General features: G+C 41.5%; 1 protein-coding gene and 1 pseudogene across 1 annotated transcript in view; both read left to right on the plus strand.

The window, feature by feature from the left end:
• Window positions 1–19,849, plus strand: part of eIF2A (eukaryotic translation initiation factor 2A) — a 308,681-nt gene extending 288,832 nt beyond the window's left edge. The window contains exon 6 of the mRNA XM_067791560.1: window positions 19,698–19,849. Coding sequence (XP_067647661.1) covers window positions 19,698–19,801 — 104 coding nt within the window. The 3' untranslated portion in view covers window positions 19,802–19,849. The remainder of the gene's footprint in view (window positions 1–19,697) is intronic.
• Window positions 10,013–11,679, plus strand: LOC137253359 (kinesin-like protein Klp68D; annotated as a pseudogene).
• Window positions 19,850–26,239: the final 6,390 nt, after the last annotated feature.

Here is a 26,239-nt window from a genome sequence, read left to right on the forward strand (position 1 = left end):
TTTATTATGGAGGCCGGGCTTTCATTCACGCCCGGTTCTGGCGGCGCCAGAAGATGGCTGCCCGTGAGGAAATGTCCTGGGGTTAGTGGCTCCAGGTCCGTTGGGTCATTGGGCGTCGGGCTGAGAGGCCGTGAATTTAGACATACCTCGATCCGGCACAAAAGGGTTTGGAACTCCTCCATGGTATATTTATGGAGAGGCGACCTTTTTGAAGTAGCTTTTGAAGCTCTTCACTCCCGCTTCCCACTGGCCGCCCATATGTGGAGCGCCGGCGGGAATAAAATGCCAAGTTAATGCTTGATGGCTACACTTGGAGACTGTTTTGTCTCGGCTTTCTGCCAGGAAGGCTTTAAATTCGGATCGTAAATATCTTGACACTCCGACAAAGTTTGTACCATTGTTGGATTAGATGTTTTTCAGACATCCTCTTCTCGCGATAAAACGCGCAAAGGCTGCGAGAAAGCATGGAGTACTAAGGTCACTAGTGGCTTCTAAGTGGATGGCCTTAGTGGAGAAACAGACAAAAAGGCATAAGTAGCCTTTCGACAGTCGACATCCCCTACCGCGGTAGCTTTTGATGTCGAAAGGTCCCGCAAAGTCTACCCCGGTATTGGTGAACGCGCGGGAAAAGTAGTCCGTTCGCAGGGAAGGATCCCCATAAGTTGGGACTGCGCCTGCTTTCGGTGAATAATGCAGGTTTTGCAATTGTGGATGATGGCTCTGATCATGGTCTTGACATTCGGTATCCAGTATTGGGTTCGGACAAGACGACAAGACGAGTCTCGCCATGAAGGGAGTCATGATGAGCCATCATAACTGTAAGGCGAGACAGCCTACAATTGTAAGGCAAGGTGATCGGATGACGCTCGTTGTATGACATGTCTTTTGAAGCCCCTATACGCCCCCTGTTCTAATAATATCATCTTTGTCGATGTATGGGTTGAGTGACAGTATTTCACTCTCTCGATCAATTTTAAATATTCTGTACCGTAAAATTGTTTCTGGCAGACTCGTATTAATGTTTGAGTCGTTGCCTTAATCTCATCGGCTGAGATTATACACGCCTTTTCGTGGAACGAGGCTTTTGTTCTTGGGTGAGTTCTTTTATAAAACCTCCTAACATAGGATAGAACCTTCAAAGCCCTGGGTAAATTTGGAAAACGGTCGAGAATATCTACATGATCTACCCTTGTCGTGGCATATGTGTGTGCCCTCTTCTCCTCAACGGACTTTTGTATTCGGTATCTTGTGCTTGCCAGTGGGAATAGTCTTCTTGCAGCCAAGAAGGTCCCTGCCACCACAACGAATTGTTGACCAACTCTGATGCAAGTAGTCCTCTGCTTCCTAGATCCGCTGGATTAGATTCCGAGTCCACGTGAAGCCAGTCCTTGCTACCGACCATATCGATGATCTTAGTGATTCGGTGTGCGACGAAGGTTGCCCAGGAACAGGGCGGCTTATCCATGCGAGTACGATGGTTGAATCCGTCCAGAGGCGAACTTTTGCTGGTCCCAAATGAATGTATCGGAATATTGATTCCATGATTTCTGCAAGCAGCACGGCGACGCAGACTTCTAAACGTGGTAGCGAGATGGTTTTCACTGGAGCTACTCTGGTTTTTGCTAAAAGCAAGTGTATGAAAACCTGATCGTCTCTTTTCACGCGCATATATATCGCTGCCGCATATGCTTTCTCGGAAGCTTCACAGAAGCCGTGGACTTCTATGTCGTCTTCCGGTGAAAAATTTACCCACCGCGGTATCCTAATGTTATCTATTTCGCTATAGTATTGGGTGAAATTTTCCCACCGTTCTAAGGTAGTTGGGGAGACAGGCTCGTCCCACCCGGTGCCCTCTAACCAGATATTCTGCATTAGTATTTTTGCCACTATGACCATTGGTGCAAGCCAGTCTAAAGGGTCGAAAATTTTGGCTATAGCGGATAGGATTGCGCGTTTGGTGATGTTCTCGCCATTCTCTGAAGCTCCTGCGGTGAAGTAAAACATGTCTGAATGCGCGTTCCATCGTATTCCGAGTGCCTTCACCGAGCTAGTCTCTTCAAACGCTAGGAAGTCCTCGCTGAGCAGATCCGTTTTGGGGATGTCCTGAAGGATTTCCTCACAATTTGATGTCCACTTGCGCAATGGAAAGCCAGCTGAGTGTAATGCTTCGCGAATCTCGTTTCTTGCTCTGCTCCTCCAGATAAAACGTCGTCGACATACATACTTTCTCGTAAGATACCCGATGCTATTGGGTGGGTATTTTCTACATCATCAGCCAATTGTAGAAGTGACCATATCGCGAGGTAGGGGGCGCAGTTTACACCAAATGTTACAGTCTATAGTTCGTAAAGACTGATGGGTTCGTTGGGGGATGTTCGATGGACAATTCTTTGAAATTTGGTGTGATTATCGGTCACCCAAATTTGCCTATAAATCTTTTCTATGTCACTATTAAAGACAAAGTGGTAGTCTCCAACGTAGAATTAAAATGGGCAAGTCTGCTTGGAGTACTGGACCTGGGTGGAGTATGTCGTTTAGACTAATGCTATTTGCCGTCGGACTTGACGCGTTGAAGACGACGCGCACCTTGGTAGTGGTACTTTCCCCCTTTACAACGACGTGGTGGGGCAGGAAATAATTATCCGAAACGTCGGATGGTATATTATTCTTGATTTTTCTCATATGTCCAAGTGTTTCGTATTCCGACAACACCCGAACATACTCTTTTCCTAACTCGTGGTTTTTCAGTAATCGCCCCTCATTTCTGAAGAATTGTGAACATGCGCGATTTAGGGACGGTCCTAATTTAATATTCTCAGGGTAATCCTGCCTGAATGGCAGCGAAACTGTATACCTTCCATTTTCATCACGTTTTGTCGTTTCCTTAAATAACTGTTCACAATACATTTCTTCTTCATTAAGCATTTTATTTTTGGGAACATTTTATACCTCCCAGAAAGCTTTTAATTGGTTGTCCAACGCAACTTCGTTGTAGAATGACATGATGCTCTTCGTTGGACTCGGTGCTTCGATGAGACCGGTTAGTATCCAACCGAACACTGTCTCTTGGGGCCAAAGTGTATTTAGTACATTCATTTTCAGACCGCTCAGTATAATTTGGGGATATATGTCTCCTCCAAGTATGAGGTATACGTCTTTGTTGATGTAGAACCTCTTGTCTGCCAAAACCAAGTCTGGGAATGCCCGCATAGTCATGGCGTTGATATGGCAGGATGGAAGATTCCCGGTGAGTTTGGCTAGGACTAGAACGGGTGTAGTCAGGCTGAAGCAGGCATCCACTGGTGAACGTAATTCAATTTTGGATGCTTCTTTCACCTGAGCTGACACCGCATTTGTGATGCCTGAAGCTTGGGCATGTATTTTTCTCGCTGGCAAATTGATTCTACGTTTCAGTCTTTCAGTTATAAAGGAACATTCAGACTCTGAATCAATTTATGCCCGCGTGGTGAAGTCGGTACCATTATGGCGAATGTGTACGCGAGCAGTTCCTAATAGCACGCCTGTGCTGGAATTGGCATGACAGGATTTTACATTCTTGTTCGCAGATTGTCGCGCCTGTGCTGAAGTTGTTGGGATATTATCCGCATCTTTGAAAGGATTGCGCAGAGCAGTTTGCTGAGAGGTATCCGTATGCAGGAGCGTGTGGTGGCGAGAGCGGCATATGGAACAGTTGTAGGAACTGGTGCACTTCGTCACGGTGTGTCCTGGGGATAAACAATTCAGGCAGCCACTTGTGTATTTTATAAATTTAATCCTTTCTACTGGGGTTAACTCGCAAAAGCGTGAACAGTTTCGTAATCTGTGCTCAGGGGATTTGCATATTTTACAAATTGATTTTATTGTTTGTTTGGATACTATTGTTTGAAAAGCACCAAGTCTTTTCGTAGGGGTTTCTGTCGATTGTCGCGACGCGTTTTGTTTTTGCACTTTCGAAGTGGCATGCCCTGCAAACCAAACACTGTTTCAAGTGTCTGAAACCGATTAGACAGGAATTTATCCATATCCTCCCATTTGGATATGTCCATTTTATGGTCTATACTTTGCTCCCAAAGAGCCAACGTGCTCTCTAGTAACTTGGTTCAGCAGAGATAAGTCAGGATTGCATCCCAATTGGAAGTGTCAATTTTGTGGCATTTGAGGGACGAAATACAATTATTTATATCATTTTGCAGCTTTTTTATTTAACTGCCACACTCACTTTCTACATTTTTTAAGTTGAATAAAATTTGTAATTGTGTGTTAACTAAGATACGTTTGTTCTCGTATCTTTCACACAAGTTTTTCCAGGCCATCTCGAAACCTTCATTTGTGAGAGGGCATTTTTAACGATATCTTTTGCTTCGCCCTGCGTTTTGTTGTTGAGATGGAATAACTTTTCCACCCCTTTCAAGCTAGAGTTGTTTATATAAATTGCCGTGAACAGGTCACGAAAAGTTGGTCAAGACAGATAATCCCCTTTAAAGACTTCCGTGTCGCAAGCAGGGAGGCGAATTTTATGCCCATGAGGTTCTTGTTCAGGGTTGACGTTCTTTTCATCCTTCTTGTATTTTTCTTTCTCAGCAGATATAGACGCTGAACATCGCACGTAGATTGCGTATGCTGCCTTTTGCTTCTTTCTGACAGCCATAACGTCATCCGCTGACACCTCATCAGATCCCAATAGCGAATCAAAAGCAGACTTTACCTTCTTCTACAAGGACCGCAACTCTTCCTGCTGTATTGCAAGGGTGTGTTTGCTATGGTCGCTTTCCGGAATAAGGCTATAATCTTTGTCAAACTTTGCGACTGATTCTGCTAAACGGATGTAGGTTTCCATTGTTTTATTTACGTTTATTAACGAGAAAATTTCCGATTAGAAAAATAGAACTCTTCAGAGTTAAAATACCTGCCCAGCCCTAAATAAAAACTATTGAACTTTTGTTTGTTGCAGGCTTCGTCAGAGTAGCGACAACGAAAAGGGCTTGTGTTATAAACTTTTTGTCTCGGTAGCGACAAAACTGAGGTTTATTCTTCCAAACTTTTGGTCCCAACAGTGACAACAAGAAGGGTTTATTTTTGGAATTTCTGTCTCAGTAGCGACAACAACAAGAAGGGACCACTCGCTACCTCCACAGTCAATGGGTTAAATGTGAACAAGGATTAGAAAGTGCGTGCGATATTGCTATTGAAATCGAAAATAAGCGGAAAAACAAAGGCGTAACAAGTGTTTAAAGTGAAGTGCGCACCGAATTAATTAATTTGAACTTAATTTCGTGTTTGTGATGTGCAAAAAAAAAACAAACAAAAAACCTATTCAATATAGTGCGGAAAGTGAGGTTAGGTTACCTCTTCCTTATGTTGTGTCTGGAAAACCTTACCACTGGTGGGGGGATAAACCAGATAATCACAAGTACCGAAATAAATTAACAAACCGAGTGATTTAAATTTTAAAATGGAACGGGAAAAATGGTGCTCACTAAATAATTTCACTTTTGACACTTCTTTTCGATTTCAATTTTTCGAGCACAACACGGGTGTTTTCTTTATTTTTCTTTAATAACACTTAAAAAAAAGTGGCAAGAAATATAACACTTCTCGTTTAAGCTGTGAATCCGGTGGCTCTGGTATTTATATATAGAAACACTCATTTCTGTGTTTCTGGCTGTTGGGGCAAATAATCCTCTAGACAAAAAATTTTTCTCGCCAGATTGTGCTTACACGTTGATTATCTGTATGAAGTAGTGGACTGTATTATAAAGGGTGCTTTCCGTTCTCGGTGAGGAGGACCAATGTTCGGCCTGAGTGAGTCGTAAAACGGCAGTGGGTAGGCGCACAAGGGTCGATCTCGGGAAGGTTCACTCAGAAATACAATAAAAGAGAACACAAAGAGGAATTTCCTCATTATAATATAATATTTAATTCAGAGTGAAGGAAAATATACAATGTTGATACAATATTACCTTTGTGTTTAAAGTGACGATGGTGATCCTGGGCGATGTGAACTTCTTGGCGGCCGATCATAAAAGAGGCCGGTTGTCCCGTTGAGGACAACCGCTAAGCCGCTAAAAAGTCCTCTGGTGTTAAGGAGGGGAAAGGCCACACATACAACCACCCCACATATACGCGCATGGGTGCTGACAACCTGCACACACACACGTGCATGTGTAAAAGCATACCTCCATTGTGAATTCATACAAGTGGCGAATGTTTTATAAAGACGTTCACAATAGTAAGCATCACCTGCTCAATCGCTGTTCGATTACTTAAATCACTAGCTCAACAGTGGTTCTCAAACATTTTTGTAGACGACTGGTATATTGCTTTATTTACATATTTTAAAATGCCTGCGTAGATTGTTGCTCAAATTTAATCTAAACTTGCTTTTAGAAATGAATATTCGTATGTAGTCTGATTTTCTGTGTACACATTTAAAGAATGGCTGATTTGAAACACAAATGTTCAATTCATGGCACTTCAATTTAATAACGGCGAGCAAAAAACAAACCCTTCTTCCATTCTCTGGCCATTCGCGTTCTCCCGGATAGCTATTATTTGACAGGTAGGTATGGCGCTGGAGGAATAGAAAGATGTGTCGCTTGTACGAATTCACAATGCACACCTCTCGCAACTGTGTACAGCAGAAATTCAATAAAATAACAAAGTATAAAACGTGTAAAAATGCATGTAATTCGGTCGTTACCGAACATTTTGATGTTAGGCCTTCGTTGTGCCCGAGAGTACCCAACCGAAGATGGTACTCTGAGCTAGCAAAGGTCCAAACGTGGTGGGCAGAATCCCTGGTAGCATTATTTCCGCATATACGTCTGTCCCTAGTACGAGGCGGATCGGGGCGGATGTATAAATGTGCGGATCCGCCAGACGGAGATGTGCATACGGGGATGCGATGGCGCTATCGACGCTAGTCGTGGGGTCCATTCGCCGAAAATTGGACACGACCGCCGCATGGGTTGCAATTCGTTTGTTTTGGCCGTGTCTTCCTCGTATGCGTAGTGGGCATCCTGCTTGCCCGCCAATGGTGCTGGTAGGGAGTTGGAGCTCCCGGGCGAGCTCATCTGCGATCACGGTGGTGGGGAAGCATCCGTCAATTAAGTCGCGGGCGAGGTGTAGCCGCCCCCCAGCTTCTATCTTCACGACCGCGGTGGGTGTGATCGCTACCGTTGGTATCATGGTGGCGGTGGCAGCTGAATACTGGGCTACGAGCCCTGACCGGAAGGTGGACACTGTGGTGAGCTACAGCGTGTTGCATCCGTGGCTGCGATCTTGTGGCTGATGTCATTGGTGCAGGCGAAGAGGCCTTGTTTCCGCTCTGCAGTCGCTTGAATGTCGTCTCCGTTGGGGGTTCCTGGTTTGCCGGCGAAGAGACCGGGTCTCCGCTCGGCCGTTATATGTATGGCGCTGTGCTGTCGCTGTCCCTTGTTGCAGCCGCTTCCTCTCGTGCTGCAAAAGTGGTCGAAATGATTTGGCTGTAGGCGGTATGGTCGGACGAAGAGACCGCGTCCCCGCTCGGGTTGGCTGGCATCTCGGTTTCGGGGTGGACGAAGAGGTCCAGTCTCCGTTCCAGCGTCCGACGCATATAAAGAGATTGAGTCGTCTATCCGCTCCATGGCTTGGAGCGTTATTCTCGTAATAGCTGCTCCTCTTCGTCGATCGAGGCGATGTGCAGCATCGTGTGGTGCTTCTCGCCGTTTCAGCGTTTCAAAGCGGCAAAACGACCCATTTTCCTGAAAGGAGTGAAATAGGTTTGAATGGGTCGGGTCATTGTCAAAGTGCAGGGGCGAGTGGTCCCTAATTGTATTATTGAGATTTGGGAAATTTTATTAGCGCGTGCGTAGGGGAAAACCATCTGTAGCAGCGTAAAAATATTCATATTTGGCGCACATTATGTGCATGGCCTCTTTCCCCGCACGTTATGTGCCTGGGTCTTTAGTGCCTTATTTGTCTATTTTTTTTTTTTTTGTGTCAGCCGGTAGCGTTTTAGTTAGCCACGGGCACACTAGTGCTGCAGAAAAATTAGCATTTACGATTTTCGGTTCGCACATTCTGGTACCGAACCGGGTAGAGAGTGTATAGCATGGGTTCTTTTGAGTCGCTGTTATTTGTGTTGTTGGTGCTGAAAACCAACAACTTTCCTGCCCGCCGCAAAAAAAAAATTTTGGACAGCAAAATTGTATGCTATATAAAGAAAAAAATAAAAAAAAATGTTCGTTTTGGAAGAGGGGAGAGATTTATAAAATGTATAATTTTTTATTTGTTTGCATTGCCCTTCGCTTATTTCTTAAACCTTTCCCCAATTAGGCTTGGAGTCCTGTTTAATAGACGGCCTTTAGCAAATGATTACGGTTCCCGAAGGGTATTTGGCTCCGATACCGATTTGTCAGAAACGGGTTTTTGGGTACCCGTTTGTCTCCTTTTATGCATCCCTAATATAATGTACATTTAAACTCGGCATATATATGCCCATACGTTGCTATAAGCATATTAACAGCCAGTGCACGGACTTTGCCGCATTGGTAGATTTGCCAAACTTTTTGACCCATTTTCCTTTCCTGCTACTCCTACCACCAAACCCAAAAAATCTAACACCATTTCAATATCTTCGCATTAAAACCAAAAATTGTAATCATTTGGTATTGAATTGTCGCGCACATCCAAATGACATTAAGGGGTGATGCGGACCAAACCAATCACATTTTGAAACATTTGTGAACAGACTTCAAAGACAAGAAATAAATTTGGTTATTAAATGAATGTTGTGAATGCGCACGCATATATTGTCCTGCTCTATTTTCATCAGTTTATGTGCACAATTCTGAAAGAAAATAAAGTTTAAAGTAAGAGAACATGTCTGTGGTTTTATGGCAGTATTTTTAGCACATTGGAAAAATCGACCACTACCAACATTTTCATTATTTAAAGTCCGCGCACTGGTATAAGCATACCAGCGGCAAGAGCAAAAACGAAAAAATACTCGCGAACATTGATACATACCTATGTATATAACGTAAATTCCACAGAATTGAAGCAAACGGTATATTGCTTCATTCTTTTCATTTTTACGCGTGGTTGGAGAATGGTGACAGCGGTAAGTATAGTAAATTCTTTGATAATATAATATAAAATATTAATGATAAATATTTCTTTTATTTCATGTTATTAATTAAATTTCTTTTATTTCTAGGTGGCTGATTGTATAGGTCCAGGAGACGGTTTTGTATCAGATTTCGTTCTGATTTTAGATATACCGGCAACGCAAAAGGGGTGCTACAACTGCGGCGTCGGCCGCGGCGTCAGTTGTCACCTTTTTTGCGATGCCCATTTATGTATTTGTATTAATGGATTTTCTTTGTTTTCTTTGCAGGTTTTGGTCCCAAAAAATCCATCACGGCCGCATTTTAATCACTATCTCTTTGAAACGCTATCACTGGCAATGAAAATCGTGTGCACAACAGAGCCAGGAGCAAGTTAGTTCCTTTGAAGAGACATTATTTCCTATTTTCCAGGGCATATTGCAACAAGACATATTGGAATTTATGCCTTATGTTTTTCAAATGCTTTCGCTATTGTTAGAAATACGCGAGGGCAGCGGCACTATACCCGAGCCATACTGGGCACTTCTTCCTTTCTCGAATGCAAAGTTTGGCGTAACCCATTGAACTTATATCGTGGAGCTGAATACCAACGATTTTTTTTGTTTTTTTTTGTGAACGCTCCCAGTGGCATCCACAACGTTCCGTTACTCTTAAAACGTTAAAATGTCGGGAGGACTGGATATTCTGTCCCTCAAAGAGGATGATATCACTAAAATGTTGGTGGCTACAACAACAATTTATACTGAAGTCACCAATCAATCCTTTGTATAATACGATAATTCTTAAAATAATTGCCTAAATTTGACTTGGTCGCAATATAAGCCTGCGAATTTAACATAAACATATTTTGTATACGAAAACACGAAACTTCAATAGCTACAAAGGTAAACATACCAAAACAATCGCTGCGTGTACAATTGCTTTTGACGTTTGAATCTAGTGTAAACGCACAAATAATGCATTATTAAAAGAAGAAAAATAAACAAAAAATTGGTAAAGTTCAATACAACAAACTTTGCACTCCACCAGAGAAAATCGAATATATTATACATTATTTGACTTTCTCTGACTCCACCAAGTCTTTTGAAGTGGTAGAGCACAACAAAGTGAGTGCACGATCACGACGTCCGGGTATGGCTGGAAGCGAAACACCCAATGAGTGCGCACATGTGGTAGTACGTTGTTGTCCCATGAGCAATCGTGAACGCAATGAAGGATCAGAGGCAGTCGTAGCTGTTTATCCAAATCGTGGCGTCGTCGAGATTACAAACCTAACATATGCAAATAAGGAGCAGACAAAAATGTTTACATATGATGCCGCATACGATGCGAGTGCATCACAAATTAATATTTACAATGAAGTAGTAAGTTCAGTGCTTGAAGGATTTAATGGTTGTATATTCGCTTACGGGCAAACTAATAAATAAAAATAAATGTAAGGCGCGATAACCTCCGAAGAGATCTAAGGCCGAGCTTCTCTTCCAATTTGCGTCGTGCTCCTCTTGATTTTCCCTACAAATTGGCCGGACGGGACCTACATGTTTTATGCCGACTCCGAACGGCATCTGCAAGGCAGATGAGTTTTCACTGAGAGCTTTTCATGGCAGAAATACACTCAGAGCGCTTGCCAGTCACTGCCGAGGGGCGACCCCGCTTAGAAAAATTTTCTTCTAATTGAAAAACCTTATTTCTAAAATTTTGATGTTGCTTTGCCCGGGAGTTGAACCCAGGGCATACGGTGTGATAGGCGGAGCACGCTACCATCACACCACGGTGGCCGCCTTACGGGCAAACTGGTACAGGTAAAACACGTACGATGAAGGGTGTGCGTGGTCACACAGAGCTTATGTGTATAATACCAGAACATTTGAACAAATATGGTTGCACATCAATCCTACGGAAAACTTTCAATTTCTTGTGGATGTTAGTTAGTTGGAAATTTATATGGAGGAGTTGCGTGACTTACTTAAACCGAATTGCATACATTTAGAAGTCCGCGAACGTGGCTCAGGAGTTTATGTACCTAATTTACATGCAGTTCATTGTAAAAGTGTGGATGATATGTTGAATGTTATGCATATTGGCAATAAAAATCGTACTGTCGGCTTCACTAATATGAACGAGCACAGTTCGCGGTCACATGATACACATTTATGATACGCATTGAAATGTGCGACATTGAGACGAATACCATAAAAGTAGGTAAATTGAATTTAATCGATTTGGCGGGTAGTGAGCGTCAGTCGAAGGCAGGAGCTTCAGCAGAACGTTTAAAAGAGGCAAGAAAAATTAACCTAGCATTATCCTCATTAGGTAACGTTATCTCTGCGTTGGCTGAAAATTCACCACATGTGCCCTATCGTGATTCAAAGCTAATACGTCTATTACAAGATTCGCTGGGGGCAATTCAAAAACTATCATGATAGCCAACATAGGTCCATCCTCGTATAATTATGATGAAACATTAACAACTTGCGTTACGCTTCACGCGCTAAAACAATACAATATAAAAACTGTGAAAAATGAAGATCCACAGGATGCTAAGCTTAAGGAGTATCAAGAAAAATAAACAAATAATATATATTCATACCAAATGGAGAATGTCGACTCTGGCAATGTATCGTCTGGTGATGAGGGTGATGAAGATTTCGATATGGAAGTTGATATACCTTCCTGTCACGATCGTCAAATGGAAACAGAAGAGTATCAATATGAAATGCTAACCACAGATGAAATAGTACTGCACCAGCGTGAAATAATCGACGAGGTTAACAATGTGCTCAAGCTACCGCCCAAAATCATCAGCATACTCCTTAATCACTATAAATGGGATAAGGAAAAGCTACTAGGCAAATATTTTGATGGCAATATAGAGGAATTTTTTAAGGGCGCACACGTAATAAATCCATTCAACAAAGCTACCAATCCAGGTCGACTTAAGGTGTATAAAAATCCAGTGGAGGAATGTGAAATTTGCTTTTCTTTGCTATCACAACACCAAAAGTGAATTTACTACTCGAAGAGATACGTAACTAGACGTGAAAGTTGCTGCTTTACGGTAGAATGCACGAACTCGCTCATGCCCTGGCAGCGCCACAAGGAGATATTGCGTCAGTGGATGATGATTTTGTTTGAAGGTATATGGCGATGCCATGACCACAATGCAGTAATTTGTGCGGTATTCGGAATTGATGTGGTCAACAAGGATGCCCACGATTTGATGCCGCTAGTTGAAGAGTGGGGTGCAGCAGCAGTAACAGTGAGTTATAAAAGTTGTAAAACTGAAGGTGTTTTAATTTTATACAATATTTTGTTTAATGCATTTAGTTGCATGAACGTTCACGCGAGCAACGTTATACTAGGAATGCAATTCGGCAGTATGTAGAAGAGTGTGCAGCTAAAGTTCATGAATCGGTCTGGATGTAATTTTGTGCTAACTAATTGAGACATATATTGTGGTAAATCGCTTTTAAATTTTTTGATATGAATAAAGGTATGTAGTTCAAATTCAGTTCATATTAAATAATTATTTAAAATTACGGAGCACTTTTCCCACCCACTAAGATGCCAATATCGCAAACATTATAGCGTGTTGGATATTTCGGTTATTTTGTTTGTATTTGGAGGGTTCTGGGGTCCTCGCTCTGGGGAGTGAGTGAATTTGGAATTTTTTGGTGTCCTCGCTCGGGGTGAGCGAGTGAATGTGGGGTTTAATTTTGAAAATTCAAAAAATAAGTGTTTTGTGGCAGATGGGGGATCTGCATTAGGGTTGTTGGTTGGCCTCGTTCCGGGTGAACGAGAGCTGGGTTTTGAAATTGTGAAAATTTAAAAAGATTATGGGCCGAGTGCCTTTGTTTTCTGTGGCAGACCGAGGGTCTGCGTAAGGGCTTTTCTGGTATACTCGCTATAGAATAACGAGTGAGTGGGGAGGTTTCTTGTGTCCTCGCTCGGGGTGAGCGAGTGAATTTGTGGGATATTTTTTTTTGAAAGGCGGGATGTGGAGGAACGGGGGGATTGTTAAGAGAGGCTCTTGGTCCTCTCACAATCTATCTCCGTGGGAAGAAGGATCAGTTTGACGAAAGGTCGTCCGACTTGACCCTTCTCGGTTATGAGGTCGACTACACGTACTCGGTTATCTTCACCGGGGTGTACGTTGACGACTCTACTAACCTCCATTCGTTGGGAGATAAGTTGTCCTCTTTGATGAGAACTAGATCATCCACTTTGATGTTGCTTTGACTGTTTCCACTTCACTCGTTTTTGAAGTTCGGAAAGGTATTCGGTTTTCCACCGACGGACGGGGGGATTGTTAAGAGAGACTCTTGGTTCTCTCACAATCTATCTCCGTGGGAAGAAGGATCAGTTTGACCAAAGGTCGGCTGACTTGACCCTTCTCGGTTATGAGGTCGACTACACGTACTCGGTTATCTTCGCCGGGGTGTACGTTGACGACTCTACTAACCTCCATTCGTTGGGAGATAAGTTGTCCTCTTTGATGACAACTAGATCATCCACTTTGATGTTGCTTTGACTGTTTCCACGTCACTCGTTTTTGAAGTTCGGAAAGGTATTCGGTTTTCCACCGACGGCAGAAGGTTTGATGGAGGGCCTTAAGCTTCGGCCATCTGTTTATTATGGAGGCCGGGCTTTCGTTCACGTCCGGTTCTGGTGGCGCCAGAAGATGGCTGCCCGTGAGGAAATGTCCTGGGTTTAGTGGCTCCAGGTCCGTTGGGTCATTGGACGCCGGGCTGAGAGACCGTGAGTTTAGACTTACCTCGATCCGGCACAAAAGGGTGTGGAACTCCTCCATGGTATATTTATGGAGAGAAGCGACCTTTTTGAAGTGGTTTTTGAAGCTCTTCACTCCCGCTTCCTACTGGCCGCCCATATGTGGAGCGCCGGCGGGAATAAAATGCCAAGCTAATGCTTGATGGCTATACTTGGAGACTGTTTTGTCTCGGCTTTCTGCCAGGAAGGCTTTAAATTCGGATCGTAAAGATCTTGACACTCCGACAAAGTTTGTACCATTGTTGGATTAGATGTTTATCGGACATCCCCTTCTCGCGATAAAACGCGCAAAGACTGCGAGAAAGCATGGAGTACTAGGTCACTAGTGGCTTCTAAGTGGATGGCCTTAGTGGAGAAACAGACAAAAAGGCATAAGTAGCCTTTCGACAGTCGACATCCCCTACCGCGGTAGCTTTTGATGTCGAAAGGTCCCGCAAAGTCTACCCCGGTATTGGTGAACGCGCGGGTAAAAGTAGTCCGTTCGCAGGAAAGGGTCCCCATAAGTTGGTACTGCGCCTGCTTTCGGTGAAGGTTTTGCAATTGAGGATGATGGCTCTGATCATGGTCTTGACATTCGGTATCCAGTATTGGGTTCGGACAAGACGACAAGACGGTTCTCGCCATGAAGGGAGTCATGATGAGCCATCATAACTGTAAGGCGAGACAGCCTACAATTATAAGGCAAGGTGATCGGATGACGCTCGTTGTATGACATGTCTTTTGAAGCCGCTATACGCCCCCTGTTCTAATAATATCATCTTTGTCGATGTATGGTTGAGTGACAGTATTTCACTCTCTCGATCAATTTTAAATATTCTGTACCGTAAAGTTGTTTCTGGCAGACTCGTATTAATGTTTGAGTCGTTGCCTTAATCTCATCGGATGAGATTATACACGCCTTTTCGTGGAACGAGGCTTTTGTTCCTGGGTGAGTTCTTTTATAAAACCTCCTAACATAGGATAGAACCTTCAAAGCCCTGGGTAAATTTGAAAAACGGTCAAGAATATCTACATGATCTACCCTTTTCGTGGCATATGTGTGTGCCCTCTTCTCCTCAACGGACGTTTTGTATTCGGTCTCTTGTGCTGGCCAGTGGGAATTGTCTTCTTGCAGCCAAGAAGGTCCCTGCCACCACAACGAATTTTTGACTCTGATGCAAGTAGTCCTCTGCTTCCTAGATCCGCTGGATTAGATTCCGAGTCCACGTGAAGCCAGTCCTTGCTACCGACCATATCGATGATCTTAGTGATTCGGTGTGCGACGAAGGTTGACCAGGAACAGGGCGGCTTTTTTATCCATGCGAGTACGATGGTTGAATCCGTCCAGAGGCGAACTTTTGCTGGTCCCAAATGAATGTTTCGGAATGTTGATTCCATGATTTCTGCAAGCAGCACGGCGCCGCAGAGTTCTAAACGTGGTAGCGAGATGGTTTTCACTGGAGCTACTCTGGTTTTTGCTAAAAGTAAAGGTATGGAAATCTGATCGTCTCTTTTCACGCGCATGTATATCGCTGCCGCATATGCTTTCTCGGAAGCTTCACAGAAGCCGTGGACTTCTATGTCGTCTTCCGGTGAAAAATTTACCCACCGCGGTATCCTAATGTTATCTATTTCGCTATAGTATTGGGTGAAATTTTCCCACCGTTCTAAGGTAGTTGGGGAGACATGCTCGTCCCACCTGGTGCCCTCTAACCAGATATTCTGCATTAGTATTTTTGCCACTATGACCATTAGTGCAAGCCAGTATAAAGGGTCGAAAATTTTGGCTATAGCGGATAGGATTGCGCGTTTGGTGATGTTCTCGCCATTCTCTAATCTCCTGCGGTGAAGCAAAACATGTCTGAATGCGCGTTCCGAGTGCCTTCACCGAGCTAGCCTCTTCAAACGCTAGGAAGTCCTCGCTGAGCAGATCCGTTTTGGGGATGTCCTGAAGGATTTCCTCACAATTTGATGTCCACTTGCGCAATGGAAAGCCACCTGAGTGTAATGCTTCGCGAATCTCGTTTCTTGCTCTTATAGTTGACGCTATTGTATGTCCTCCAGATAAAACGTCGTCGACATACATACTTTCTCGTAAGATACCCGATGCTATTGGGTGGGTATTTTCTACATCATCAGTCAATTGTAGAAGTGACCGTATCGCGAGGTAGGGGGCGCAGTTTACACCAAATGTGACAGTCTTTAGTTCGTAAAGACTGATGGGTTCGTTGGAGGATGTTCGATGGACAATTCTTTGAAATTTGGCGTGATTATCGGTCACCCAAATTTGCCTATACATATTTTCTATGTCGCTATTAAAGACAAAGCGGTAGTCCCCAACGTAGAATTAAAATGGGCAAGTCTGCTTGGAGTACTGGACCTGGGTGGAGTATGTCGTTTAGACTAATGCCATTTGCCGTCGGACTTGACGCGTTGAAGACGACGCGCACCTTGGTAGTGGTACTTTCCGCCTTTACAACGGCGTGGTGGGGCAGAAAATAATTATCCGAAACGTCGGATGGTATATTATTCTTGATTTTTCTCATATGTCCAAGTGTTTCGTATTCTGACAACACCCGAACATACTCTTTTCCTAACTCTTGGTTTTTCAGTAATCGCCCCTCATTTCTGAAGTATTGTGAACATGCGCGCTTTAGTGACGGTCTTAATTTAATATTCTCAGGGTAATCCTGCCTGAATGGCAGCGAAACTGTATACCTCCCATTTTCATCACGTTTTGTCGTTTCCTTAAATAAATGTTCACAATACATTTCTTCTTCATTAAGCATTTTATTTTTGGGAACATTTTCTACCTCCCAGAAAGCTTTTAATTGGTTGTCCAACGCAACTTCGTTGTAGAATGACATGATGCTCTTCGTTGGACTCGGTGCTTCGATGAGACCGGTTAGTATCCAACCGAACACTGTCTCTTGGGCCAAAAGTGTATTTAGTACATTCATTTTCAGACCGCTCAGTATAATTTGGGGATATATGTCTCCTCCAAGTATGAGGTCTACGTCTTCGTTGATGTAGAACCTCTTGTCTGCAGGGCCGTCTTTAACCTATTGGGGGCCCTGGGCACATTAGGATAATGGGGCCCCTATGACTTTGACGGAACCCTATTTTGGTAGAATAGACAAAGAAAGTAGGTAAACCAGGTTAAATATTTATTTTGATTAACAATCTCATGAAACTAATAAATAAATGTAATATAGTCCACAAAAGTTACTGTTTGAGTATTTACAAGTTGGTGTTTAAAAATCTATGTTATTTGAAGAGGAATCTTTCTAGATTTCAGATGGGCAAACTCGTTAATAACTTCTTCAAAATCTATGCTTTTTAGTATATCAGATTATATGGACGTCAGCGATAAACTGGTTAATCTCTCTTGAAGCATTGTACTTCCTAATTCATTTTTAATTCTTTTTAATTTGGAAAAGGAGCGTTCTCCACTGCAGTTAGTTACCATCATGCTTAAAAAGATTCTCGAAGCGATTTCTACATTTGGAAATGTGTCTTCAATTTGGTTTTCTATCAAAAGCTGATATATTTTTAATATGCAATCCTTATTTTCACTGTCATCAATTTTCAAGTATTCTTTTAAATGCAAACATTCTATTTCTAACTCCTTCTCATTAACGTCTTCATAATAAAATTCAGCAAATTCTTTGCAACATTGTCTCAACTCTTCAGGATTCAGAGTTTTCAGGCGAAAAAATAAATCAAAACGTTTACTAATATGCTGATACGAACTTAATCGCTGTTTTAGATGAACGCTGAGGGTATCAATTAGGGGAAGAAAGGTTTCTATTCTAAATTTCTCTCTTCCATTCAGTTTGACTGACGGTGCAGAGCTATCAAAAAAACTCTGGCGAGAACTTCTGCGTTTTTTTTTTCTTTGAGATAGGTCCTTGTAGTCAGATTCCGGGTTTCTTTCTTTGGCAGACGATTCGAAGTAATCAAATTTATCCCTGAGGCTAATAAAAAAATCATCAAGTGAAGTTAACATATTAGTTGCAACGTTCAGTGTTATTGTTTCTTTTTGAAGATAATTACTTATTTTGTCTATTCTTTTCAATACACTGTTCCAAATTTCCGTTAGTATAATATATTCTAATTTTTCCATTTTTCTGGACAGACTGAGCGCTTCGTCTCTAGTTTCTCGTACCTGTTCTGTATCGTTTTCGATGGATATCAAAGCTTCTATAACTTGTTCATGACCTTCATGCAAGGCGCTTACTGCATCTGCTCGGGCTGACCATCTGGTTTGTGAAAGACTTTTAACAACTTTTTTTGATCCTAAATGTTCTGTCAATATATTCCATCGATGAGTAGAGCCCGAAAAAAAGTTATACACTTTCTGAGCCATTTCAAAAAACTTTATTGCCTCCGATACACACACAGCAGCATGTACACCTACTAAGTTCAATGAATGTCCCGCGCATGGTACAAAGGTGGCAAGTTCACATTTCTCCTTGATCCTTGCTTGTAGACCAGTATACTTCCCCGACATAATTGAAGCATTGTCGTAGCTTTGTCCTCTGCAGTCTTTTATGGGAATATCATGGTTATCTAAAAAATGCAAGATGATTTCCGCTAAATACCCAGATTTATGCTCTTTAATAGGAATAAACGTCAGAAACCTTTCAACAGGAACACTGCCATGCACGTATCGAATTATAAAAGTTAGCTGGCCAACATGAGACAGATCGGGCGTACTATCAACGCTAATGGAAAAATATTTTGCTAATTTAACCTCATTTACAATTTTTTTTAGAACCTGTTTTCCCATTGCGTCAATAAACTCGTTACAAATATTCGCTGATAAATAAGAAATGTTACCTTTTCCAGGATTCCCAAAGTTTTTTAAGTGATCTGCTATAAATGGATCGAATTCACTCAATAATTCCACACATCCCAAATAATTTCCATTATTAGGAGATCCTAGGATTTCATTGTCACCCCGAAACGGAAGCCCTCTCGATTTCAAAAATTTTACAATAGCTACAATCCGTTTAAGTACATTTTTCCAATAATCCACTTCTTTTTGATGTTGAGATATTAAGTCAATATCTGCTCTACCAACCGCTTTACTTCGTGCTAGATAAGTTATCATAGATTGCCTATGTGCTGGGTTATTTTCATGTGCTAATATTATGTGATTAATGTGCTTCCAATCATTACATCCACTCGAAGAGCTTAGATTTAAATCAGAGGGGTTAAACAAGGAGCATGAAAAACAAAATACAGACTTTTTGGATGGCGAGAACAACAACCATTTTCTTTCGACGCTTTCATTGTTTTTCAATTTGCGAATAAACAATGATTTGTTGAAATACCTAGTTACTGACCTATCACCATCTGTGTAGGTTTTGGATGTATCAGAAAAGTCAGAATCTTTGTTTTGAAAATATGCAGGTCCCTTACGAATCAATATTTCGTGACTTTTTTTTTGTAAAATTTTCATGAAAATAATCAGCGATATCGTGTGACATTTCTTCTGCGTTGGAAAACTGTTGTTGTTCTACTGACATAGTTGTCGATATTTGTGAAATCACCGAATTTGTTACTCTTTCGTCATAGGGACGGTCGCTTTCTGATTCCATGTCTTTTCCAAAGTTGGTGGAAATTGTTGAAGAACATGGGGATTCAAAAATTTCCGCAATTTGTGAACGACACGACTCATCATGTAGAAGATTTTCGGTTTGGTTGCTACTTACAAAAGTTTCTCCAGTAGTAGTAGTAGTAGTAAAATATGATGTTAATTTTGGAACTTTTCAATTACTTCCTTCTGATGTACAGCTTTTTTCCTTTTTTCAGATCCACTAGGATATGACCGCTTCGGCATTATAATATATTTCAGCAGGTATTTACTTTTACATCGAAAATCGTCGCTAACACAAAAAGAAACAAGCCAACGATGATTTAATAAAAGAATACCTCAGAGCAATCAATAACAACTGCAAACAAAACAAACGTCACAACACCGCATACAAATACAGGGGAATTCCCGACAGCCAAATCGGTTTATTTAAATCGTTCGGTGACTTTCAGTTTCATGTCGTTAATTCAAACTTGGAGCTTGATGCTTTGCTTCGTTCGCTTGTGTTGGCTGAATGAAATTTATTATCGACAATGCAGTTAAATGGAATTGTCGCATTATTTGAACGCGTTAAGGTGAATCTACATCTAGCGGCACTACACGACACGACAAAGTTGTTGCCTATTTGATCAACTATATCGTGTCGTGTGGTGCTGCTGTCGCTAGGTGTGATATGCTCCATAAGAATACATGCAAAGAATACTTTGTCGTATAGTGTAGTGCTGCTAGATGTAGCCTCAGCTTAAATGGAGCGAGTCACACTGATGAGTGTAGATAGATTTTAACTCTTTGTTTCGAGAGAGTGCTGTTAAAATGCACATCTTTTACTGCTGCCAGTCTGTGAAAAATGAATAAAACTGAAGAAGGGGGGTTTTAACATAAGTTTTTGGGGATTTTGCAGATTTCTATTTAATTCGACTTATACATTTTTTCGACTTACATTTTCTTCACCTTATTTTTCAAAAATATGATAATAAAAGTAAATCGATACATAAATAAAGAAAAATAGATACGGCCACTCACAAAAATAAGTACGCACTTGGTTTTTGTTGAAAAAAAAATCAAATGCAGTGGCTCACAGCTTAATTGATAATTTTCATTTAAAATATCGGAAATTCCCTAACAGAAATCATATTACAAAAATGTCTAAGGTCAGGAGAGTTAATAAAAATTTGAAAAATGGCCATCCAAATTTTCAAATCTTGTTTCAGAATTTCTAGAAAATTGTTGAGTATGCAGTTTTGTAGCCAATTCAATTTTAGTATAATAATGTGCAAATCTTTCCGCAATTTTCAGAATTTTTTTTTGGCGAGGGTGTTGAGCAATTTCTTCCATACATCGCATAAACAAAAATACATTTTGTATGGGGGAAATTGCTCAACATCCTCGCCAAAAAAAATTCTGGAAAAATTTTGAGCTTCTAACTTGCACATTATTATACCTACTAAAATTGATTGGGCTATAAATCTGCATACTCAAAAATTTTCTAGAAATTCTGAAACAAGATTTGAAAATTTTGATGGCCTTTTTTCAAATTTTGATTAACTCTCCTGACCTTTGACATTTTTTTAATGTGATTTCTGTTAGGGAATTTCCGATATTTTAAATGAAAAATTTCAATTAAGCTGTGAGCCACTGCATTTGGGTTTTTTCAGCATGAACCAAGTGTATACTTAATTTTGTGAGTGACAGTATGTAAATGCAGGTTACAGTAACATATGTATAATACGACCATGGACTGACAGTGAAATTTTGAATTTATTAAGAAATATAATAAGAAGAGGACTGATCTCCCGTTTCCGAAGTTCTGTCATTAAAAGCGATGAAAATGGTCAAAATAAAAAATGTAGCTAACGTTTTTTGTTGAGAACTTTTGAATTGCTTATATGTAGTATTTATCTTTCGCATCCGGATTATTATTAGGAACACTGAACCGCGCGTTTTGATACCTCGCTCAATGTTTTTGATCACTTCTACCTGTTTCCCCGTAAACTACAGAACTACCGAGTATTTTGGGAACTTTTTCGTTGTTACAATCTGGCCTTCTGTCAAGAGGGTTTTATTTTGACTCTATGCTGGCAAATAAATTCCCGGTGAGAGCGAAAATATAAGAGAGTAAAACGAAGCTGGTGAGTACTACTGATGATTTTTCTTTAAAATGTGTATGTATTTAGTATACCAGCTTTCCAGGTCATTCTAGAACTTCTTCCCCTAGATATAGAAAGGTACCGAGCAGCGGCGACATCAGCCCTGCGCCTACGGGAATCGTCCAGCTGGAACACACGCACCAAAGGACATTCTAGACGGCGTCGCCTGGGAGTTCCCTTCCTGGAGAACATTTGCAAAATTGTGGAGTATCACATCAAGGACTTGATGGCCTTCCTTAATTCTTCAAATTGGTTCGAAGATGAGGTGTAACAGTGTCTTTACAGGGTATCAAAACGCGCCTTTTATACTGGCCTAAGTGTGCCCTTTTGGTAGCCACTTTAACCTAACCAAACCTAGCATACCATTATATATTTAAATTTATCAAAGCATGCTGAACTCAGAAATCCAAATTTTTGGGCGAGAGTAGAATAGCTTCGCGGATGTAAAAGCTTGTAAGTTTGTCTTGTATTCAGTAATTTAGGTTCGATTTCTTCGAATTGTATACGTTTTTTGGTAATAAGGGCCTTATTCTCTATTGCGAACGAAAGCTCAGACGAACGATTCGTCTCTTATCAATTTCGTCTAGCGACCATATTCTTGAACATTTTTGTTCGCCTGCTACCTTTCTTACGTTAAAATAACAGAAGAACGAAAATGATACAGAATATGACTACTAGACGAAATTTATAAGAGACGAATCGTTCGTCTGAGCTTTCGTTCGCAATAGAGAATAAGGCCCTAAATATTGGTTATCATTTGGTGATTTGACACGAACTAGGGACTTTATATTTGATCCGAGGGGGCATCTGTCATCGCGGGGCCCTGGGCAACTTCGAATTATATAAGTTCTTTGGTAATAAATATTGGTCATCGTTTGGTGATCTGACATGAACTAGGGACTTTGTATTTGATCTGAGGGGGCCCCTGTCATCGTGGGGCCCTGGGCATGTGCCCACTGTGCCCAGTGGCAAAGAGGGGCCTGCTTGTCTGCCAAACCAAGTCTGGGAATGCCTGCATAGTCATGGCGTTGATATGGCAGGATGGAAGATTCCCGGTGAGTTTGGCTAGGACTAGAACGGGTGTAGTCAGGCTGAAGCAGGCATCCACTGGTGATCGTAATTCAATTTTGGATGCTTCTTTCACCTGATCTGACACCGCATTTGTGATGCCTGAAACTTGGGCATGCATTTTTCTCGCTGGCAAATTGATTCTACGTTTCAGTCTTTCAGTTATAAAGGAACATTCAGACCCTGAATCAATTTATGCCTGCGTGGGGAAGTCGGTACCATTATGGCGAATGTGTACGCGAGCAGTTCCTAATAGCACGCCTGTGCTTGAATTGGCATGACAGGATTTTACATTCTGGTTCGCAGATTGTCGCGCCTGTGCCGAAGTTGTTGGGATATTATCCGCATCTTTTAAAGGATTGCGCAGAGCAGTTTGCTGAGAGGTATCCGCATACAGGAGCGTGTGTTGGCGAGAGCGGCATATGGAACAGTTGTAGGAACTGGTGCACTTCGTCATGGTGTGTCCTGGGGACAGCCACTTGTGGATTTTATAAATTTAAACCTTTCTACTGGGGTTAACTCGCAAAAGCGTGAACAGTTTCGTAATCTGTGCTCAGGGGATTTGCACATTTTACAAATTGATTTTATTGTTTGTTTTGATACTTTTGTTTGAAAAGCACCAAGTCTTTTCGTAGGGGTTTCTGTCGATTGTCGCGACGCGTTTTGTTTTTGCACTTTCGAAGTGGCATGCCCTATAAAACCAGACACTGTTTCAAGTGTCTGAAACCGATTAGACAGGAATTTATCCATATCCTCCCACTTGGATATGTCCATTTTATGGTCTATACTTTGCTCCCAAAGAGCCAACGTGCTCTCTGGTAACTTGGTTGAGCAGAGATAAGTCAGGATTGCATCCCTATTGGATATGTCAATTTTGTGGCATTTGAGGGACGAAATACAATTATTTATATCATTTTGCAGCTTTTTTATTGAACTGCCACACTCACTTTCTACCTTTTTTAAGTTGAATAAAATTTGTAGTTGTGTGTTAACTAAGATACGTTTGTTCTCGTATCTTTCACACAAGTTTTTCCAGGCCATCTGGAAACCTTCATTTGTGAGGGGGCATTTTTTAACGTTATCTTTTGCTTCGCCCTGCGTTTTGTTGTTGAGATGGAATAACTTTTCCACCCCTTTCAAGCTAGGGTTGTTTATATAAATTGCCGTGAACAGGTCACGAAAAGTTGCCTTTAAAGACTTCCGTGTCGCAAGCAGGGAGGCGAATTTTATGCCCATGAGGTTGTTGCTCAGGGTTGACGTTCTTTTCATCCTTCTTGTATTTTTCTGCCTCAGCAGATATAGACGCTGAACATCGCACGTAGATTGCGTATGCTGCCTTTTTCTTCTTTCTGACCGCCATAACGTCATCCGCTGACACCTCATCAGATCCCAATAGCGAATGAAAAGCAGACTTTACCTTCTTCCACAAGGACCGCAACTCTTCCTGCTGTATTGCAAGGGTGTGTTTGCTATGGTCGCTTTCCGGAATAAGGCTGTAATCTTTATCAAACTCTACGATTGATTCTGCTAAACGGATGTAGGTTTCCCTTGTTTTATTTACGTTTATTAACGAGAAAATTTCCGATTAGAAAAATAGAACTATTCAGAGTTAAAATATCTGCCAAGCCCTAAATAAAAACTATTGAACTTCGAAGTTTATTATTTATTTTGTTTATTGCAGACTTCGTCAGAGTAGCGACAACGAAAAGGGCTTGTGTTATAGACTTTTTGTCTCGGTAGCGACAAAACTGAGGTTAATTCTTCCAAGCTTTTGATCCCAACAGTGACAACAAGAAGGGTTTATTTTTGGACTTTCTGTCTCAGTAGCGACAACAACAAGAAGGGACCGCTCGCCACCTCCACAGTCAATGGGTTAAATGTGAACAAGGATTAGAAATCGAAAATAAGCGGAAAAACAAAGGTGTAACAAGTGTTTAAAGTGAAGTGCGCACCGAATTAATTAAATTGAACTTAATTTCGTGTGATGTGCAAAAAAAGCAAACAAAAAACCTATTCAATATAGTGCGGAAAGTGAGGTTAGGTTACCTCTTCCTTATGTTGTGTCTGGAAAACCTTACCACTGGTGGGGGGATAAACCAGATAATCACAAGGACCGAAATAAATTAACAAACCGAGTGATTTAAATTTTAAAATGGAACGGGAAAAATGGTTCTCACTAAATAATTTCACTTTTTATACTTCTTTTCGATTTCAATTTTTCGCGCACAACACGGGTGTTTTCTTTATTTTTCTTTAATAACACTTAAAAAAAGTGGCAAGAAATATAACACTTACTTCTCGTTTAAGCTGTGGCTCCGGTGGCTCTGCTGGGATGTGTTGTGGCAAATAAATTTTAGTAGGCAAATGTGCTGTGGCTCTGGTATCTATATATAGAAACACTCCTTTCTGTGTTTTTGGCTGTTGGGGCAAACAATCCTCTAGACAAAAAATTTTTCTCGCCAGATTGTGCTTACACGTTGATTATCTGTATGAAGTAGTGGACTGTATTATAAAGGGTGCTTTCCGTTCTCGGTGAGGAGGACCAATGTTCGGCCTGAGTGCGTCGTAAACCGGCAGTGCGTAGGCGCACAAGGGTCGATCTCGGGAAGATTCACTCAGAAATACAATAAAAGAGAACACAAAGAGGAATTTCCTCGTTATAATATAATATTTAATTCAGAGTGAAGGAAAATATACAATGTTGATACAATATTACCTTTGTGTTTAAAGTGACGATGGTGATACTGGGCGATGTGAACTGCTTGGCGGTCGATCATAAACGAGGCCGGTTGTCGCGTTGAGGACAACCGCTAAGCCGCGAAAAAGTCCTCTGGTGTTAAGGAGGGGAAAGGCCACACATACAACCACCCCCACATATACGTGCATGGGTACTGACAACCTGCACACACACACTTGCATGTGTATGAAACGCATGCATGTGCATGCATGCACACAAATGCGGCGTGAGTGTGGGTGGCTGGAAATATTATTAAAACGTTAGGGAGGGACGCCGCCAATCAGGTAAAAGTTAGGCATAAGGCCTAAACAAATTGTGTTATCCTTTCAGCAACCGAGGTAGGTAGGTATTCTCTTCCAATTTGGTCAAGGACTCTGATTCACATACCGTAGATGAACTGATTGTCAAGCAATTTTCCTTGAGTCCATATGTTTCTTCCTGGTTGATGAGCATCTTATCGAACGGAAGGCCCAGTTGTTTGCCTTCGTAGATACGGGCGCGAGTAACCAGTAGGTTATACTTCTTCTCTGTTTCTTTCGGTATTGATAGAACGTAGAGGGGCATAGTCCCATTTGTATATATTGATGGTTTTCCGTATTCAATTGCCTCAATATTATTTTGGTAAGGTAGTGTTTCTATTTCTGACAATATCTGATTAACTTCGTCCATGTCGAGTAGGTTAGTGTTAATATTTCCACGTTTAGCTCGTTGACATGCCCGTACTACTTCATTGACTTCTTCTCGGGCGAGCACGATATTATGATGGGCACTCTGCTTGAATTGTTCTGCCTAAGCTTCCTTCATTACC

Source organism: Eurosta solidaginis, chromosome 5 (genome assembly GCF_040869045.1).
Source record: "Eurosta solidaginis isolate ZX-2024a chromosome 5, ASM4086904v1, whole genome shotgun sequence".
Classification (NCBI taxonomy): domain Eukaryota; kingdom Metazoa; phylum Arthropoda; class Insecta; order Diptera; family Tephritidae; genus Eurosta; species Eurosta solidaginis.